The sequence below is a fragment of the Oryza sativa genome, chromosome 6, assembly GCF_034140825.1.
Source record: "Oryza sativa Japonica Group chromosome 6, ASM3414082v1".
NCBI classification, from domain to species: Eukaryota; Viridiplantae; Streptophyta; class Magnoliopsida; order Poales; family Poaceae; genus Oryza; species Oryza sativa.
In genome coordinates this window covers 14,813,509-14,834,791 of record NC_089040.1, presented here as the reverse complement: position 1 = coordinate 14,834,791, position 21,283 = coordinate 14,813,509, and the positions used below count along the sequence as shown (strand labels likewise).

Sequence of the window (21,283 nt, the reverse complement as noted above, 5' to 3'; positions counted from 1 at the left end):
ATTAGTTTCATCCCTTATCTCTCATCCAAATCATTTTTAAGCTTATCTTCAACCATACTTCATTTAAATAAGAAGCACAAAACTTGTTTTACCATAATATTAATTTCTGCTCAAATAATTTCGAAATACTCATATTTTAACAAAGCAAATGGAAAATATAAGGGGTCGTTCCTTGGCGCACACGTGCCAACTGCCCCCCCCCCCCCCCTCTCTTCTCCCCGCGCCTTTCCACTTATGTTGCATTTTTTTCTTTTTGTTTTTTTCTGAATCGCGTGTGCTTTTTCTTTTGGTGTTTTAATGCATTTTACAATTTATATCTCTCATCTCAAATTTCAAAACATTCTATTAAAAACATTCAACTCAAAATTTAAATTCAAATTTAAACTTTCATCCCAAATTTTGAAATTTTTAATTCATATTTTTAAAATATTTAACTTAAAATTTAAAACATGAATACATCTTGAGGTGAAAGTTTACAAATCTTAGCTATAAAATTTTCCAATCGTCTAAGTTGAAAGTTTTTAAATTGTCTTGGAGTTTAAATTTCTAGTTTGAAGTTTTAAAATATTTCAGTTTATAGTTTCAAATTTTATGTTGAAAGTTTTGAATATTTGATTTGATTATTTCGAGTTGAAAACTTCCAAATTTTAAGTTTAGAGTTTTAAATTTTGAGTTGAAAGTTTTAAATTTTGGGTATGATTTTAAGCCAGTGGTAAAACTTGGGTACGATTCCAAAACTTGTTTTACCACTGGCTTGATTGATTTTAAATTTTTAGTAAAATACGTATTGGGGAATTAACCTCGCGTGCTACTTAGCTCGCCCACACATACGCGCTGAATAGCTGAAAGCCTGAAAAGTGAAAACCTGTAATGTGAGTCATGCCCAATCAGCTCTGGGCTCTGGCTACTTCCAATGTCAAAAAAAAAAAAAAAAAAAAAAAAAAAGCTCTGGCTACTTCCACTCCAACGCGGAGAAGAGAAGGAAAGTGCCAGCAGCAAAAGCTAGCTGACAAAATATGCCGTGGTCAACAATCTGTTAGCGTAGCTAGCAGTGCCTGAATTCTACTTCTCCATCTCTCAAAAATCTATATATACCATCAATCAAGCCAGTGGTAAGCGCAAATTAGTTAACAAGAAATCATCGATCCAGCAGAAATAATAATGGAGCTCGCAAGCAGGAGGGCAGCCTCCCTCCTGGCCGTCGCGGCCATTGCTGCCGTCTTCCTCGCCGGCCCGGCCACGGCCGTGGGGAAGACCGGCCAGGTGACCGTCTTCTGGGGCCGGAACAAGGACGAGGGCACCCTCCGCGAGGCCTGCGACTCCGGGCTCTACACCATGGTCATCATGTCCTTCCTCAACGTGTACGGACACGGCAAGTACAACCTCGACCTCTCGGGACACCCCATAGCCGGCATCGGCGACGACATCAAGCACTGCCAGTTCATCGGCGTCCCGGTGTCGCTCTCCATCGGCGGCTTCGGCAACGGCTACTCGCTGCCGTCCAACCGATCGGCGCTCGAGCTCTTCGACTACCTCTGGAACGCCTACTTCGGTGGGTCCAAGGCGGGCGTGTACCGCCCCTTCGGCGACGCGTGGCTCGACGGCGTCGACCTGTTCCTGGAGCACGGCACGCCCGCGGACAGGTACGACGTGCTGGCGCTGGAGCTCGCCAAGCACAACATCCGCGGCGCGCCCGGGAAGCCGCTGCACCTGACAGCGACGCCGCGGTGCACGTTCCCGCCCAGCAGCTACCTCGGCCGCGCTGTGGCGACGGGGATCTTCGAGCGCATCCACATCCGGATCTACGACGACGACAACTGCGAGGCCTACTGGCACCTGGCGTGGGACAAGTGGACGGTGTGGAGATTATGGGTACCCCATACCCACACGGCATGGTTATCCGACTAGTTATAGGGGATAACTTATATGTATGGAATATGTAACAGATTATGACTTGGGTATTACGTTTCCTTGTATATTACGGAACGGCCTAAAGTCCTGGTTTGATAAGATTGTAAAGTAGAGTTAGGAAACCGATACCGTATTGGATAAGGTTTCTATCTTGTAATCCTGCCCCCCATTCTATATAAGGTGGGCAGGAGGCCCTCTAGAGGGCATGAGACAACCTGATCGTCAGATCAATACACACTCAGCGGATTCAAATCCCCAAACAGGAGTAGGGTATTACCTCTCATTGAGAGGGCCTGAACCTGTCTAAATCCTTTGTCTCCACATCCATCCACTTTTAGGTCTCGTGCGCTACCCCGTTTTATTATTGCCGAATTCATGTTTCGACAGTTGGCGCGCCAGGTAGGGGCTGCGTCGAGTTTCCTATCAACGAGCGCGATGGAATCAATTTCATGAGTCGCCGACTTCGCTTTCGCTTTGGGAGTTTTCACTTCCTTTCCGTCGACCACTTCTTCAAGCTCCTCTTCTCTGACTTGATCCAAATCAGTCAGGGGGAAACTCAATCTGATTTTTATCATTATTTATCATATTGATTTTTAATCTCAGATTAATTTCTTGCTATTTTTTGTTGTTGTTCGCATATAACTACGCGGCACTATTGAGGCGATTGATGCTGGTCATGGACTCGAGGCGTCTCAGCTTTCCGGTCGATCGGCCGCGAGTCCACTCCGCCGGCTTGTCCTCGCCACCGCCATTGCTGATAGCAACAACGACTTCACCACCGGCCTGCCTCCGTCGCCGCCGATTGGTGCCTCCGCCTACACGGCTGGCCTATTATGCCGCCGCTGTTGGGCGTCTACGACTTCACCGCCGGCCTGCCTCCGTCGCCGCCGAGTGGTGCCTCCGCCTACACGGCTGGCCTATTATGCCGCTGCTGTTGGGCGTCTACGACTTCACCACCGGCCTGCCTCCGTCGCCGCCGACTGGTGTCCTCGCCTATACGGTCGGTTGGTCACACCACCGTTGATGGGCATCGTCATCTACACCGCCGGCCTGCCTCCGTCGCCGCCGACTGGTGTCCCCGCCTATACGGTCGGTTGGTCACACCACCGTTGATGGGCATCGTCATCTACACCGCCGGCCTGCCTCCGTCGCCGCCGAGTGGTGCCTCCGCCTACACGGCTGGCCTATTATGCCGCCGTTGTTGGGCGCCTACGTCTTCACCGACCGGCTCGCCTTCGCCGCCGCCGACTGGTGTCCTCGCCTGCACGGCTGGCCTATTATGCCGCCGTTGTTGGGCGCCTACGTCTTCACCGACCGGCTCGCCTTCGTCGCCGCCGACTGGTGTCCTCGCCTGCACGGCTGGCCTATTATGCCGCCGTTGTTGGGCGCCTACGTCTTCACCGACCGGCTCGCCTTCGTCGCCGCCGACTGGTGTCCTCGCCTGCACGGCTGGCCTATTATGCCGCCGTTGTTGGGCGCCTACGTCTTCACCGACCGGCTCGCCTTCGTCGCCGCCGACTGGTGTCCTCGCCTGCACGGCTGGCCTATTATGCCGCCGTTGTTGGGCGCCTACGTCTTCACCGACCGGCTCGCCTTCGTCGCCGCCGACTGGTGTCCTCGCCTGCACGGCTGGCCTATTATGCCGCCGTTGTTGGGCGCCTACGTCTTCACCGACCGGCTCGCCTTCGCCGCCGCCGACTGGTGTCCTCGCCTGCACGGCTGGCCTATTATGCCGCCGTTGTTGGGCGCCTACGTCTTCACCGACCGGCTTGCCTTCGCTGCCGCCGACTGGTGTCCTCGCCTGCACGGCTGGCCTATTATGCCGCCGTTGTTGGGCGCCTACGTCTTCACCGACCGGCTTGCCTTTGCCGCCGCCGACTGGTGTTTCCGCCTGCACGGCTGGCCTTTATGCCGCCGTTGTTGGGCGTCTACGTCTTCACCGACCGGCTTGCCTTCGCCGCTACCGATTGGTGCTTCCGCCTGCACGGCAGACTTATTATGCTGCCGTTGTTGGGCGTCTACGTCTTCACCGACCGGCCGCCGCATCCGCCGCTGACTGGTGTCACCGCCTGCACGGCTGGCCTGTTATAACGCCAACTGATGCTACCTTCTTCACGGCTGGCTACATCGCTGTCACTACTAATAGGCATCAGTATCTTCAACACAAGCTGCCTACGTTTGCCATGGCTGCCGACTGGTTTCTTCACTTCCATGGCTGCATGATTCTGCCAGTGTTGATTGGCCTTATCTTCTTCACCGCCGGTCGTCTCGTCTGCTGCTGACTAGTGCCCTCACCTCTACGTCTGGTTTATACAGCTACCACTACTGATGGACATCATCGTCTTCCGTTGCCGACTGGTTATGCCGCCGCCGACTAGTGCTTTTATCTTCACAACTGCGCGTCTTCGCTACCAGTTTGCTTCTGTTGCTGCCGACTCGTGTTCACTTCATCACGGCGATGCAACTTTGTCATCATGGTGGAGCGACTTCTTCTTTATTATCTTCGGCACTGGCAAACTCTATTGCTGCTACTTCGCAAGTTTTACTACTTCACCAACCACGACGTCTTTGTGAACCTCGACATCTCGGCATGCAATGCCATGATATTTTACTACAACAAGTGACTCTCCAATATTCAGGATTTCTACTTGGACACCTTCAACACATATCTTCAATCAAGCAATGACTACTCGACGACAAGAAGCTATAATTCTCGACTCTATGTTCAGTTGTTTTCCAACTAACCAAAGAGTCGGGGGCTACACAAATATAAGGCTCAAAATTTGACAAATTTTATGTCAAGCTGAAGAAATCAATTAATCAGCCAATGAGTCAACTCCAGGAGTCATTATCTTCATCTTTGCTTCGGAACAGACATTCTACTTCAACAACTTCAAATATTTCGGTTTAGACGAGTTGGGCAACAACATCAACTCTCCTCCAATTATTTGTCTTCACGGTTGGCCTACTACGCAACTGCCGATAGAGGATCTCATCGTTATCATCGGCTGCTACATCGCTATTGACTGGATCACCGACATCGTCATCTTCATCAACATCTTGTCAAGCCTCATCAACATAGCCTACTCTGCTGCCGTTGATGGGAAACTTCGTCATCATAGTCGGCTATCTCTGTTGCCGCTAATCATCATTACCGTCGGATGCGTTTGTCGCCGCCGATTATTTTCTTCATCTTCATGATTGGTGGATTTCGCCATCACCGTTGATGCGCGTCTACATCTTCATCGTCGGTTTGCTTTTGTCACCACCGACTGTTCTTTCGTTGTTGTTGGGCGCCTACATCTTCACTGCTAGCTGACCTGACTGTTGCCGACTGGTTTCTTCGCCTCCATGGTTATGCAACTTCATTACATTTGATTGGTGGCATCTTTACTACCACTGACATCTTCCGTTACTTCTGATGAGCAATTTCGTCTTCATGTTGGTCATTTCATCTCCATGCCGACTGCGTCAGCTATTGCCAATAGACAATTTTGACTATGACAGAAGAACAAGCTATATGCTCAGGGGCTCATCAACTCAAGCGTGAGGATTATATCTCCAATTTGGACTTGTTCCGGATACATTCCACATGGATTCATAGTCATGAGTCTATTTTCTATGCTCAAAGACTGGACCAATTATTATTCCCCGTAAGGGCTATCAACCGAATACTTGCGCCAGTCGGGATTCAATTATTATATTTATTTTGGAGTATCCCATAAGGGATAATCATTCAGATCAGAAGCTATTCATATGAGCTACACTTGGTCTATATTACCCGGAAGATTTATTACTCGGGAGCATGTTACATGCGTCATCCTTTAAAGGGTGTCGAAGGCATATTTTTTGGCCTAGGCCTAATATGTCTGCAGCCCATATTTTCAGGTGTGGCCTGTCACGTTCTTTTAGGGACTTAGGCACTTTTTGCTTAGGCCAAAGTGCGCGTGATCAAGTGCCCAATACCTTAAAATCCTTTTATACCGCAGTTACTCAACTTTTTAGGAGTTGGTACAATGCATCTTAAAAGGTGTCAAACAGTAAAGCTTTATATAGCTGTCCCGCTGACTTTTTAATATAGTCATGGTGCTGTTTGGGTTTTAAAGCAATTGATTGGTTACAATATCGTTGCTTTTTGCCACGTAAGTGTGCATTTTTATTGACCAATATTATGGCTTAGGCTGATTATATATTGTGGTCATTTTTCAGGCGGTTGGTAAATCCTTTATGAGTTTATTTACTCGGATTTTATACCACATATGCCGTATATTTCCAGGTGTGGTGGAACCATGTGTCTTCTAGGGACTTAAGCACATCTGTTAAAGCAGTGTGCGCATGGCGTATGCCCAATACTTTGGAAATTTCTTTATTCACAACATACAAGCTTTTTTATAGCTGTTTTGCTATGTGAATTTTCAATAATGTAGCCAACTTTAGGTTACACTCATCATATTTTACAAAGCAGTCGGTATATCACTCGGATCATGTTATTCAGGGATTTACACCGCATATGCTACATATTAATATCAAGTCGCTTGGTTAACTATAATTATCGAAGCCACTCGGTTGGTTGGATTATTTATTCCTTGACTATATGCTTGGTTTGTTCACTTAACCGCATAGTCGAGGGCTACACCTATTAGGTGCATCTAGTCGATGCACCTGACTTTATTTTTCAGCCCTCCACAGTCTTCAGATTTGGTAAAAGTACTCGGGAGACCATGGCAAAGATGATTGAAGTACTCGGCCTTGGAGTAATCTGGTTCGAGAGAAGATTATCTTTTCGACTGTGAAGGTCTCAGGGGCTACTGTGGAGATTATGGGTACCCCATACCCACACGGCATGGTTATCCGACTAGTTATAGGGGATAACTTATATGTATGGAATATGTAACAGATTATGACTTGGGTATTACGTTTCCTTGTATATTACGGAACGGCCTAAAGTCCTGGTTTGATAAGATTGTAAAGTAGAGTTAGGAAACCGATACCGTATTGGATAAGGTTTCTATCTTGTAATCCTGCCCCCCATTCTATATAAGGTGGGCAGGAGGCCCTCTAGAGGGCATGAGACAACCTGATCGTCAGATCAATACACACTCAGCGGATTCAAATCCCCAAACAGGAGTAGGGTATTACCTCTCATTGAGAGGGCCTGAACCTGTCTAAATCCTTTGTCTCCACATCCATCCACTTTTAGGTCTCGTGCGCTACCCCGTTTTATTATTGCCGAATTCATGTTTCGACAGACGGCGGCGTACCCGGCGACACGGTTCTACGTGGGGATGACGGCATCGGAGATGACGCACGGGTGGGTGCACCCCAAGAACGTCTACTACGACGTCGCCCCGTCCACGCAGAAGGCGGACAACTACGGCGGCTTCATGATCTGGGACCGATACTACGACAAGCTGAGCAACTACACCAGCATGGTCAAGGCCTATGCTTGAGCCTCATCTGATCGTGATCGACTTCTCCCATCCGTGCCAGTAGGCCAAGCAGCATCACTGGCTACTACAAACTCTGTCTGTCGAATACTCTGTCTGTCAATCGCCTATCCTCCACCTCGTCTATGTCCGTGTATGCATTTGTGCTTGCAAGAAAGAATAAAGTGAAGAATAAACAGTTATTAGGGCTACATAATAAAAGTGGAGAATAAACATTATATGTATGACCCAGTTGACAATAAAGTACTCAATCTCGAGCATTTTCCTGGCTATATTTATGGTCTCGCACAAAACGATAGTCTGATAGTCAACTAATGTATATTTATAGTATGTGCATGAATAACCTAGGATTATTAACTGAAAGATACATAGCTCCAATATTATCACAATATATTACTCGTGGAGTTTCAACTCCATGTTCTTGCAGCAATGTCTAATTCACATTGTTCCTGCGGCTGCATTGGCAAGAGCTTCGTATTGTTCAGTTTTAGTACTTGATCTTTATATTGTAGCTTGCAATCGGGAGATGGCATACTTTATTAGTTGAAAAAACCAAATGCCCGGTGGAGTTGTAAAGCTCCAAGCAAATTTCTACCTATTTTTTCTGATGTTTCGCTTTTTTATTTGCAATTGTTACACTCAGTGTTCTTTTCATGTTTCAGCAACTATTTTGATGACTTTCCATTTTTTTAAAAAAATATGTTTCGATCCTTTGACAATTTTATCTCAGTTCATATTGATGAATGTGGATGTGTTCTTTGGTCAACTAAATTCTTTGATCGCTGATTTTTAGGCTAGGATTGATCAGCGTCCGATCCTTAGGTTTTTCTTTTAAGAAAAAAAACGCTGCAGAACTCCTGTTATTAATGCATTACTAGTAATTCGCCCGTGCTAACGCTACAGTTATATTTTAAGTACAATAGTGATAAACAGAAAAATCCCACTGGATGTTTTTGCTGTTCTATTTTCTTTTGAAGAGCAAAACGACATATTAATTTGCATTCAAGAAATTAACATATAAGCCCAAAAATAGTCTAATATAAATGCATTATTTAATATGTAATATTCCTTCTAATTAATCTTGTTGACATGGCCCGGATACTGTAAGTAGGAGTAACACCGTTATTCTCTTTGAAAATCGGCAAATCCATATTTCTGTCCCTTATGGAGACACACGCCAGCTTCAACAATCAATCCATCATTTGTGCGTGCGCGACCGCCTCGGGACCGCCCTCCACCACGCTGCCGCTCTCCCGGTTTGTGGGAGCGAGACAGTCCCGTGCGCGACCGTCGGTCCCGCTGAATGGAAGAGCGGCACCGCCTCATTCCCACGTTCCCGTTGTGCGGAGGAGATATATTTGTGCAAATCTTTTTCATGCATGTATATAAACGCAAAACATTAAAAAAAGTATGTTTTGAAATTTTATTATCATTTGTGCCAGCGCCTTTGTCGCCACTCGCCACGCCAAAAAGGACGTGATCTCTCAAGTGCTTACATCATGTGGTTTGATTGTGCCCTAAAGGAAATACAAAAGGTTTTGTAATCAATCAAAATTATATCATCTATATAAAAATCCTTAGGGGGGCTTCTATTATTGCTGGAGAAAATATTAGTTAGAGAAAAAATTATGTCCTTACTTAGGGGTCAAAGTTATATCATCTATATAAGAATGATATTGTAGCTATTGTAAATTAAGCGATGAATATCAATTACTCTAGTGTCTCCCTCTTGTAACGTTCTTCTCCCTAGCCTAAATCTACATTCCTTCTCCAGGAGCCGACACCGGCTGGCTATCTTTTGGGCAATGGTTATCTCGTCATAGCCTCAAGGTCGTGACAAGTCTTGTGGCAAGTTCAAGTTAGTTATAATATAGTAAGAGGGTTTAGAGAATCAATCAAGAAGTTCGTGGTTCAGGAGAGAACATTTCATAATAATGATATTGAGGCAATTGCAGGCTTGAGTAAACAAAATATAAGTATCGGTTAATACTACTTCCGTTTCAGTAAAAAAAAGTAATCTTACGAGGTATGCACCAGTATTTCTGAAATATTATCCTAATTTATTTGCACACTTCAGTCAGATTACCTGGAAAAAGAATAGGAAAATACCAGTTTAGATTATGGCAGCCATATGAAATAGTAAAATATAACATGCCGACATAAGCTGTCAATATAGATTAATTCCCACAAGTATATGACACACTACATTATCGATCTGTATCTACGACAGTTAATACTTTTCTCGTAGCCTAAAAACAAACGTGTATCAAAAGAATGCATTAATACCATGTGAGAAACAACATAGAGCTTTAACATCTTAGGAGGCCCATCACAAAGGTCAGACCATCGAGAATCCCAACCCATTTCCAGCCAGGATGCAGTTGATGTCATCACATCCTTCTTATCATTTGGTTGCAACATATCACTGCTTGTGTTGAAGTGTGAACCTGTTTCCCCGGATTCCTTGCAAGCTGCGGACATGACCCTAAAAGGAATTTAGTACTACATTACAAAATATAACCTTTATGTTTCAGTGCCAACTAGGCCATGAGTGAAGCAGCAAGATTGCCTGCACTGTTTTTCTAAATGAAGTTGATTGTTCATTAATAATCATGAGGCAAACAATTCCCAAAAAATCTACCCGGTATTTATGTAAAATACTCGTATTTATTTAAAGTACTCGTATTTCATTATTACATATATTTTTTTTCATAAACTCACACTACTGGAGAAGTGCTTATCTCTCCCGATTCGCAACCCCCTTTACTCCCGGGTAGCGAACCGGGAGGGAGAATCAGGGACTAAAGATAGCGGTCTTTAGTCCCGGTTCAAATACCCGGGAGTAAATCTCCACCAACCGGGACTAAAGAATTTTCTTTTATTTTTTTTTAATTTGGTTGTGCTGCCTGGTGTACGTGTGTGTGTGTATATATATATGTTTAAATATATATATATATGCATAATATAGAAATGTATATACATATATATATATATATATATGTATATATATATATATGTATATATATATGTATATATATGTATATATATATGTATGTATGTATATGTATGTACATGTATGTATATGTATGTATATATATGTATGTATATGTATGTATATGTATGTATATATATATATATATATATATATATATATATATATATATATATATATATATATATATATATGTATGTACATATATATATATATATGTATGTACATATATATATATTTGTATGTACATATATATATATATGTATGTATATGTATATATATATGTCTGTATGTATATGTATGTATGTATATGTATATACATATATGTATGTATGTATATGTATGTACATATATATATGTATGTATATATATGTACATATATATATATATATGTATATATATGTATATATATATATATATATATATATATATATATATATGTATATATATGTATATATATATATGTATGTATGTATATACAAATATGTGTGCACTTAAGTAATTAGAGGCCATATGCATATATATATTAACAAAATATGAGTTTGCAAGTAAGTAAAATACACATATATTACCAAACCAAGTACGCAAAAGTAAATGCATGTGTGCATATATGAATATATAGATATATATATTACAATTCGTTCGGACGTTGTAATCTTTGTTTCTGCTACTACGACTTGGTGGCATCGGAAGAAGAAGGACCGGCTTTATGAATAGTCGATCCATCATAATAAAATTCTCCTGTGGGATCGAGAATTTGCTTGTTGATGAATCCCATTATCTGTTCTTGAACAGCCCTTATGAAATCATCGTGGGTGGTGTTATCTATCAGGTAAATCATCTGTTATTTGGAAAAAAAGGGGATTATATATATCAGGTAAATCATCTGTTATTTGGAAAAAAAAGGGGATTATATATATGAAACCAGTAAGCAAAAATTGATGGAAGAATAAATTTACATACTTCAAGGTCCTGGCCAGTCCTGATTTGGTGTGCTAAGCAGTGCATGTAATGGCATACGTAGTAGCCGCACAAGTTAGTCCCCTTTTCCTGCTTTGCACACTGAAAGAGAAACAACGAGAGATTTAGTATGCATATCTGATTTAGAACAAAGAAGTGATTCAATACAAATTTGGAGCTAGCATGTACTAACCGGAAAATTGAACCTCCGGGTGAGTTTTTCATTCCAGATCCCGCGGACCAATGTACGGAACCGAATCCATGCTCTATTTAGAGTTGTTAGGAAGGATTAATTTATTATCAGAGATCTAGTAGTTATACAATGATTCATAATGACAGTGCAATATATGACAATACCTATCTATCACTTCAAAAATCTTTGCGAAAGTTTTCTCCGGTTTATCCATTGAATCGTAGACATGAACTTTGGATTTCTCAAGGTCGAAAAGAAGAAGGACCCAATGGAATCTGCAATTTGCATTACATGATACATAGTATGATTGTAGGAACTTTGTAGGAACAAAATTGAAGGAACAAAATTGAAGTTAATTATGATTGTAGGAACTCACGATGTGTTGTAGGGAAGTAGTATGAACCTCTTATAATGATGTTGCACTAGGAAATGGACGATATTGTTCTCGGTTTGTTTATCGTATTGTTGTATCATCAGCGTGCTCACTTTGCGTGGGTCCATGAATCCAGTATCGAATTTGTTGTGTTGACGGCACAACTGAATCTCCATTCTACAACGGGGAAAAGGAATGTGTGTGAGCAACGTTCAAAGGAGGAACAAAATTGAACTATAAATAGTACTTACAAAGTCCACGTGCTGAGAATAGAGATGTCGAGGGCTTTCAGGTGGTATAAGTCGAAGACTTCTTTGTAGCGGATCCAAATAACATCTTCTCCTTGGTAATAATCTGAGTTTCGCACCCTAGCTCCGAACATCTCTCTACCCATCGCTGATTTGTCCATGTACCATTGATGGAACCGGTACATCTGTGTAGGTAGCTCTCTGACCTTATCAGGCGTGACTAGCGGTTCACCGAGTTTAAACGTGTACATGACCGGAGCCGTTTCGATAGGTGCGTCCTCTAGCAACTGCTCCATACCCAGTCCCGTATCTTTCAGGAAGTTGCATATCTCTAGTTGTGCCGGTTCTACGACTAACGGTTCAACCTCTTGTCGTGGCTGTTGCCCCAGCTGAGGGACTTCCTTTCCGCACTTCACTGCTGAAGGCTTGGCTTTAAGAGCCTTCCTCAATGTTCGATCATAGTCAGAAACTCCAACCGGTTTGCCCGGTTCGGCCATCTTAATAAAGTGATCCTGAACCTCCGGGGCTATAGGGATCTTCTTTTCCGGACTACGTGGCTTCAACTGCTCCCTAACTTCCGCTCTAACGGCTTCATCGAGCTCCTCCGGAGTCAAGTCGTACGCCCTTTTCTTGAGAGCGGGGAGCCGTGGCTCGTCAGATCTGGCTTTCTTCTTCGGCCTTGATGGTGCAGGTTCATATGGGCGGGACCTTGACGGTGTAGACTTGGCAGCAGGTGCACGCGGAGGAGTAGTTGCCCGCGGGCCTGGCGGTGCAGACTTGGCAGCTGGTGCACGCGGAGGAGGTGGTGGTGCAGGGGATGGAGCCGGAGGAGACTGACGAGGCGGTGATGGCGGAGGAGACTGTGCTTGCGGCGGGGAAGGAGGAGCGGGCGGCCGTTCTTGCCCGGGAAACACGATGTACTTCTTACACCAGAGTATGATGGCGTGGGCTGTGTCTCCAAGTTTCTTCTCCCCGTCTCCTCCGGGGATGTCAAGCTCGAGATCCTTGTAGGTTCGTTCCACCAGCTCTATCTCGACCTTCGCATATCCATGTGTAATGGGCCTGCAATGGTATGTACTCGAAGGGTCCGTGGGTATGGCCATGCCCGACGCAACCTTCACAAGAAATATAGTTCATTAATTACTAATCAACATATATATGTAACAAATTTCGCATTTCGCATACCTTGATAGACAAGTTCCTGAAGGGAGTATGCATATCGCAGGGTGTTCGCTGCGTGATATCATCAACGGGAAAGTGGGTTGCTTCGTGAGCTGCCACTGCCTCAATGCCCTCTGATCCAACTTGGCCCATTGATGCGCAGCTGCTGTGGTTGCCCGAGGGGCTCACCATGACAGGCGCTTGTCTTTCCATTCCGCGCTGCTCGGCCAGGCGTTAGTCCACCTGTCTTGTCACCTCCTCTTGCATCCTTGCCTCGTAGGTGGACACCCTGTACTCAAGATCGACAATCTTAGCCTCTGTATTCCTCTTGCTCCTCATCCGACTCCTATACGTGTGGATGTCCTCTTTGAATCCATATTTCCAAGGAAGGACGCCTTTTCCTCACGTTCGCCCTGGATGCTCAGGATTCTGTAGTGCGAGGGTGAGCTCGTCCTTCTCTCTGTCGGGCCAGAAAGTCCCCTGCGTAGAGGCTTCAATTGCATCCGCAAGTCGGCGTGCTGCATCTCGAATCTCATCGCCGAATATGAGGGAGCCATCACCTGGATTGAGCGATCCACCATGTGCATAGAACTAGTTCCTCGATCGCTCAGGCCAATTAGCCGTGGCCGGCTCGATACCCCTTGCTATCAAGTCAGCTTCCAACTTGTCCCACTTAGGGATTGCCTTTCCATATCCACCTGACCCAAGTCGGTGATGGTATTTCTTCTTAGCTGCATTGGCTTTGTTCTTTTCTATCTGTGCTTGCCCTTGCAATCCAGTCTTGTATGCCACAAACGCATCCCAGTGATCCCTAAGCTTGTTATGCACGTTGAAATCAGGTGTCAAGCCCTTGAGGATGTATCTCTTGTACAGATCTGATTTGTAGCCCTTGTACAGATCCTCGTTCGTGAAAGTCGTTAAGTCGCTAAGTCGCTAAGTCGTCGTTCGCTAAAACGTTCTCGATCGTTCAAACGTTCCACCGTGGAGTCGGCGGTGGAGTCGGCGCGTGGCGGCGGCGACGGTGGCCGGCGGTGGAGTCGGCGATGACGATAGCGGTGAGGTGGAGGTGGAGGTGGAGTTGGCGCGCCGCGGCGGCGGCGGCGGGGGTGGAGTCGGCGCGCGGCGCGGTGGAGTCGGCGGCGGCGGTGGCAGCGGCGGTGGAGGTGGAGGTGGAGTTGGCGCGGTGCGGCGGCGGCGGCGGTGGAGGTGGAGTCGGCACGCGGCGGCGGTGGTGTCGGCGCGCGGCGGCGGTATTGTCGGCGCGCGGCGGCGGCAGCCGGCGGTGGAGTCGGCGACGACGATGGCGGCGAGGTCCGGTCGGCCGGCGCGTGTCAAGATCGATCGAGAGAGAGAGAATGCGAGATCGGAGGCGCAAGATTTGCGCCCCTCACCTTGAGGGAGGCAACGCTGCCGGTGGCGTTGGCGAGGGTGGATGAGCACGACGACGATGACGGCGGAGGCGGCGGCAACGTCTGGGGCGGTAATGGCGCTGGAGGAAGAAGATCGATCGTGGAGAAGTCTAAGTGTGGCGCGGGGAAGCCGATGCAGTGGATATTTATACCCGGTAATCTTTTGTCCCGGTTCGTGGCTTAAACCGGGACTAAAGATATCTTTAGTCCCGGTTAGTACTAACAACCGGGAGTAAACATTTGTTCTTTACTCCCGGTTGTTACTACCAACCGGGACTCCCGGTTGGTAGTAACAACCGGGAGTAAAGAACAAATGTTTACTCCCGGTTGTTAGTACTAACCGGGACTAAAGATATCTTTAGTCCCGGTTTAAGCCACGAACCGGGACAAAAGATGTTTTCCCGCTATTCCAAAATTTGTATTGGTCCCGGATACTGTTAATAATCGGGACTAAAGATGTGTAACCTTCTTAAATTGTCTTACAAGTCGAAATAAATACCAATAAATCCAATATAATTAGCACATGGCCGATTTATATGGTTTCAAAGTCCAAATAAATACCAAAATCGTACGTAATTTACGTATGGCCGAATTAAATGTTTCCAAAATTTTAATAAATAGAAATAAACAGGATATGCCTAAGTAAATGGTCTCAAAGTATAAATAAATAGAAATAAGCATTTATAATTAACATAAGGCCAATTTAATTATATTCAAAGTGTAAATAAATAGAAGTTATCATTTATAATTAAGATATGGCCTACTTAATTGTTTTCAAAGTGGAAATAAATACCAATAATCAGTTGTAAATAACATATTGCCTAATTAATTGTATTCAAAGTGTAAATAAATGGAAGTAACCATTTATAAATATCATATGGTTGAAAAATAGTAATACATTACAAATTAAGCAGTTGAGAATAATATATTGATCCAAATTGTTCGACCTTAAATACAATACAAATAATTTACATCTTCCATCAAACAACCTAGGTCACTGTCTTCCTCACGTACTTTCTCCTCACTATTGTTCCTTCGCTATGATCGTTGCGTGAGTATGGCGTGTCCTCCTTTGATAGTATGATGCTCGGGTCAACCGTCACTGCAAATGGTGGTTGCCCCTCAAATAGATCGTAATTTTCGTCAGTCTTATCCTCGACTCGAACGATTTTCCTCTTGCCTGGGAGAACAACATAGCGTCTTGGCTCATCGGGCCCTTTCCCCTTCTTTGGTTTGCTATCCATGTCCTTCACGTAAAAAACTTGCGTTACATCATTGGCTAGAACGAATGGTTCATCTGAGTATCCTACCTTGTTTAGGTCAACCGTTGTCATCCCGCTGTCATCAATCGTTACGCCTCCACCAGTCAGCCTAACCCATTGGCACCGAAACAGAGGGACCTTCAGGGGTCCATACTCTAGTTCCCAAATGTTGTCGATGACACCGTAATACGTGCTAGTTGGACCATCATGTCCTATGGCATCGATACGAACACCACTGTTCTGGTTCGTGCTCTTTTTGTCTTGGGCTCTTGTGTAAAAAGTGTATCCATTGATTTCATAACCTTGGAATGTAGTTACCGAGCCGGAGGGTCCCCTAGCCAAGAAGGCTAGTTGTCGGTCAATCGTCTCGTTACCCAGGAGGTGTTCTCGCAGCCAAGCGGGGAAAGTATCAATATGATGGCGTGTAATCCAGGCATCGGACTTGCCACTGTTTTTTGAGCGAACAATCACAAGGTGCTCATCGATGTAAGGAGCAACCAACGAAGATTGTTGCAAAACCGTGAAATGTGCTTTACGGAATAAATCGTTGTCTACAGTCATAATTGCTCTCCTTCCAAGTGTGCCCTTTCCCCGTAGTCTCCCCTCATGGATTGATTCGGATACCCCGATTGGCTCGAGGTCTTCAATAAAATCTACGCAGAACTCAATGACCTCCTCTGTTCCATACCCCTTCGCGATGCTTGCTTCCGGACGAGAACGGTTACGAACGTACTTCTTTAGAACGCCCATGTACCTCTCGAAAGGAAACATGTTGTGTAGGTACACAGGACCGAGAATACCGATCTCTTTTACAAGGTAGCACAGAAGATGCGTCATTATATTGAAGAATGATGGTGGAAAGATCAACTCAAAGCTGACAAGGCATTGCACCACGTCATGCTGAAGGGCGGCTAAACTTTCTGGATCGATGACTTTCTGTGAAATTGCGTTCATGAAAGCACAAAGCTTTGTTATTGTTGCCCGCACATTATCAGAAAGGATACCACGAATTATTACAGGAAGCAGCTGTGTCATAAGCACGTGACAGTCATGAGACTTTAGGTTTGTGAACTTCTTATCCTTCGTGCTTATTATTCTCTTTACATTCGAGGAGTATCCGGACGGTACCTTGATGCTCTCTAGGCATTGAAACATACTCTCCTCTTCCTTGCTTAGGGTGTAGCTCGCCGGACTTAAGTAATGGCTTCCTTTCTCGTTCGGTTCCGGATAAAGGCCCTCGCGTTGTTCCATATGCTTGAGATCATTGCATGCTTCAAGTGTATCTTTGGACTTCCCATATACACCTATGAAGCCCAGCAGGTTTACGCAAAGGTTCTTAGTGAGGTGCATCACGTCGATTGCGTGGCGAACGTCCAAGACCTCCCAATAGGGTAGCTCCCAAAAAATAGAGTTTTTCTTCCACATCGCCGCGTGACCATCTTCGCTCTCTATAGGTTGGCTGCCAGGCCCCTTTCCAAATACTACTTTCAGATCCTTCACCATTTCGAATACTGCTTTCCCGTTGCGATGTTTAGGCTTAGTACGATGGTCTGCCTTCTGTTCGAAGTGCTTGCCTTTTTTCCGTACAGGGTGGTTTGCAGCAAGGAATCGACGATGGCCCATGTACACAACCTTCCTGCAATGCTTCAGATAAGTACTTTCAGTTTCATCCAAACAGTGAGTGCAAGCGTTGTACCCCTTGTTTGATTGTCCGGATAGGTTACTAAGTGCAGGCCAATCGTTAATTGTAACGAATAGGAACGCTCGTAGGTTAAATTGCTCCTGCTTGTCCTCATCCCACACGGGGATGCCCTCTTTCCTCCACAGCACTTTCAGATCTTCAACCATTGGTTTTAGGTACATATCAATGTTGTTACCAGGTTGCTTCGGGCCTTGAATAATAATCGGCATCATGATGTACTTCCGCTTCATACATAGCCAAGGGGGAAGATTGTAGATGCACATGGTGACTGGCTAGGTGCTATGGCCACTGCTCATCTCTCTAAACGGATTCATTCCATCCGTGCTTAAACCGAACCTCACGTTTCGTGCATCCTCGCCGAAGTCTTTAAATGTTCTGTCGATATTTCGCCACTGCGACCCGTCAGCGGGGTGTCTCAGCATCCCATCCTGTTTACGTTCTTCTGCGTGCCACCACATCATTCTAGCATGTGATTTGTTCCTAAAAAACCACCTCAGCCTTGGTATTATAGGTAAATACCACATCACCTTAGCAGGAATTCTCTTCTTCAAAGGCTGTCCGTCAACTTCATCTGGATCATCTCGCCTTATCTTGTATCGTAGTGCTTTGCAAACAGGGCATGCTTCCAGCTTTTCGTACTCACCGCGATACAGGATACAGTCGTTTGGACACGCGTGAATCTTCTGTACTTCCAGACCTAGAGGGCAGACTGTCTTCTTAGCTTCGTACGTACTTTCGGGCAATTCGTTCCCCTCCGGAAGAATGTTCTTTACGAGTTTCAATAACTCGCCGAATGCCTTGTCACTCACACCATTTTTAGCCTTCCATTGCAAGAATTCTAGTATGGTACTCAACTTTTTGTAGCCCTTCTCGCAACCTGGGTACAACGTTGTTCTGTGATCCGCTAACATGCGCTCCAGTTTCTGCACCTCTGTAACACCCTGAAAATTCGACCGACAAAAATCTAAACTCTAAAAATATGGGCCTTCAAAAACTTTTTAAATAAATTGCATCATGCCGATTTTATTCGCCTATTCCATTGGATTTTGATTTCGGAGTTTGTTGATCGCGAATAAAGAATAATTAATTAGGAATAAAACCTAAAATTAAATGAGCAAAATAAATAACTGAAATATAATTTAAAATAAAGGTTGAGGTGGGGCTAGAAATGAATAAAATATCATCGCAGTCATATTTGTATTAATTTAATCTAAATACGACGGAATAAGAATTAACCCTAATTAAAAATTCAAACAAATTATATAAATAAAATATGAGTAATATTAATCTAGAGTAAATCCATCGGTTGGAATGACACAAATATTGAGTAAACTTCATTTATACAAAATCCAGGATTTATAGAATCAAATTTACAAGAAATAGGCTAAAATGGGGATTAAATAGGAAAAGACACTATTCATCGGCCGCCAAGTGTTCGACGTGGTCCCCTAACCCAGCCCCTCCTTTTTCCCCCTCTCTTTGTCGCCACCTTCACCACGCGCCGCTGCTCGTCGCACCTGGCCATCTCGCGCCCCGAGCCGCCGCGCGCCGTCGCAATCGTCGCCTGCCGCCGCACCGCCGTCGCCATCGCCGCCTGTCGCCGTCGCCATCCAATCGCCGCTGCCGCGCCGCGCCGCCATCGCGTCGCCTCGTGCCGCGCGCCTGGCCGCCTCGCGCCCCGCGCCCCGTACCTCTCGCGCCGTCGCCACCGCCGCTGCTGCGCTGACGCCGTCGCCATCGCGTCCCACCTCGCGCCACGCGTGTGTCCCATCGCCGCCTCGCGCCGCGCGTCACCACTGCCGCGCCGTCGTCGTCGCCATCCCGTCGCCGCGCGCGCGTTCCATCGCCGCCTCGCGCCCCGCGCCGCCGTCGCGTCACCCGCCCGCTCTCTTCCCTCTTCCCCTTACTCCCCCCTCTCCCCAATAAAAGCCCCACCGTTCTCCCCTCTCCTCACTCCATCTTCCCCCTCCTCTCCCTCTTCCCCTTCTCCACGCGCCGCCGTCGTCGTGCCGCCGCGTCGCCGCCTTCGAGCCACCGCGCCGCCGCTCTCGTGCTGTCGTGCCGCCGCATTTGTGCCGCCGCGCCGCCGCCTCAGTGTGCCGCGCCGTGCACCGTCGTCGCCGCCGCCGTCGTCGCCACCACCGCCATCGGTGAGCCGCTGCCCCCCCCTGTTTTTTGCCGTGCCGCCGGGTAGAGAGGGAGCCAAGAGAGAGAGATGAAGGGAGAAGCCGAGGGAGAGAAAGAAGAAGGAAGGAGGTGAGAAACCGGGAGGGAGAGAGAGAGAAAGAAAAAGAAAAGAAAAGAGAGAGAAGGAAAAGAAAAGAAAAGAGAGAGAAGGAAAAAGAAAAGAAAAGAGAGAGAGAAAGAAAAAGAAAAGAAAAAGAAAGGAAGGAAAAAGAAAAAGAAAGGGAGAAAAAGAAAAGTGAAATAAATAGGAAATTAGAGGGAGATTAGGGAAATTTAGAAAATTTAAAATAATTAGAATTTAATTATAGATTAATTATAGTCGAAGAATTGCGAAATTTAATATAAATTATGGATTATTCTTGGTAATTTCTATAATAAATCAATTCGCGGTAGTAATTTAGATGTAATTAATAACTAAACAAATAGATGAATTCTTATAGATTATTTTTGGGTAATCTCTATAAGTAATCGATTCACGGTAGAAATTCGGATTTAATTACTACGGATTTTAGCCGTGTGTTATATTTAATCGTTTAATCATAGACTAAATTAAATCGTACAATATTATAAGATGATTTTTGGATTTTGTCCGATATTTAGCTCGCGATAGAAATTTCTAACCTATTATATGGATATAATGGTCGGGTAGCTTAAATTAAAAACTTATGATAACAAAATATTTATACCCGCAAAAATAGTTTAGAATGTATAAATCGAGATTGGGTTCGCCCTAGTTCGCGAATAGTAAAGTTAATATAAAACAGTCGACTTTCGCATTCGACTTCCATTTGGATTTATTTGGATTTTTATTTGGATTCAAACCGAATTCAAATCAATTTTCGCACGTAACTGTAGAGCCCGAGGGAGTTGCGGATCCAAGTGAAGGCCAAGACCCGCAAGACTTTGCACAAGGCAAGTCATCACTATTCTTTGAACATGTTGATCCCAATTGCGAAATTATTTTTATTTACAAATAAAAATTGCATGCAAAGATGAACATCCTACTTGTGATTATGCCATGCATTGATTATTGTTTACCCTTAAATCCTTGTAACCATGATTTACGTATAAGTCCCTAGTCAACTATGACAAATGCTTAGAAATGCTACTCTAGATTTATGCATACTCATATTTATCAAATGCTATATGCTTGGGCAATTACCTTTGGGAAGGTAATTGAGATGCGGCATGTGGAGACATAAGCGCCACATTGCCATGATGTTGATGATATGATTTGTGAAAGGAGAAATAAAATTAAACAACTGTTTTTGACTGGGGCGGACGGAGGATTTGGGTGGTATCTGGAAAAGGCTAGTACCATCCCCGGTCAATTAAGGACCGAGCCATGAAGTTAAGCATGAAACGACCCCCGTACAACCATACTTCTCGTATGGGTATAGACCTAGCGGATTAGATAGCCGAGCGGAGGCAGTATCCC

At 45.1% G+C, this 21,283-nt stretch overlaps 3 protein-coding genes across 3 annotated transcripts; 1 reads left to right on the top strand and 2 right to left on the bottom strand.

Annotated features, from left to right (window-relative positions):
* Positions 1-1,118: 1,118 nt before the first annotated feature.
* LOC4340994 (xylanase inhibitor protein 1) lies at positions 1,119-7,630 on the top strand. Its single transcript, XM_066311812.1, has 2 exons — positions 1,119-1,857; positions 7,161-7,630. Exons 1-2 carry the CDS (start codon positions 1,162-1,164, stop codon positions 7,359-7,361), a joined length of 897 nt encoding a protein of 298 aa, XP_066167909.1. The 5' UTR covers positions 1,119-1,161; the 3' UTR covers positions 7,362-7,630.
* A 3,238-nt stretch (positions 7,631-10,868) lies between these two features.
* Positions 10,869-14,283, bottom strand: LOC112939433 (uncharacterized). The gene is made up of 5 exons (XM_066311857.1): positions 11,880-14,283; positions 11,668-11,778; positions 11,504-11,576; positions 11,314-11,412; positions 10,869-11,191 (listed from the first exon to the last, which is right to left on the bottom strand). Exon 1 carries the CDS (start codon positions 13,225-13,227, stop codon positions 12,124-12,126), a length of 1,104 nt encoding a protein of 367 aa, XP_066167954.1. The 5' UTR covers positions 13,228-14,283; the 3' UTR covers positions 10,869-11,191; positions 11,314-11,412; positions 11,504-11,576; positions 11,668-11,778; positions 11,880-12,123.
* A 1,345-nt stretch (positions 14,284-15,628) lies between these two features.
* Positions 15,629-18,654, bottom strand: LOC112939432 (uncharacterized). The gene has a single exon (XM_026026608.2). The coding sequence runs from the start codon at positions 17,919-17,921 to the stop codon at positions 15,684-15,686; it is 2,238 nt and encodes a 745-aa protein (XP_025882393.1). The 5' UTR covers positions 17,922-18,654; the 3' UTR covers positions 15,629-15,683.
* Between the last annotated feature and the right edge of the window lie 2,629 nt (positions 18,655-21,283).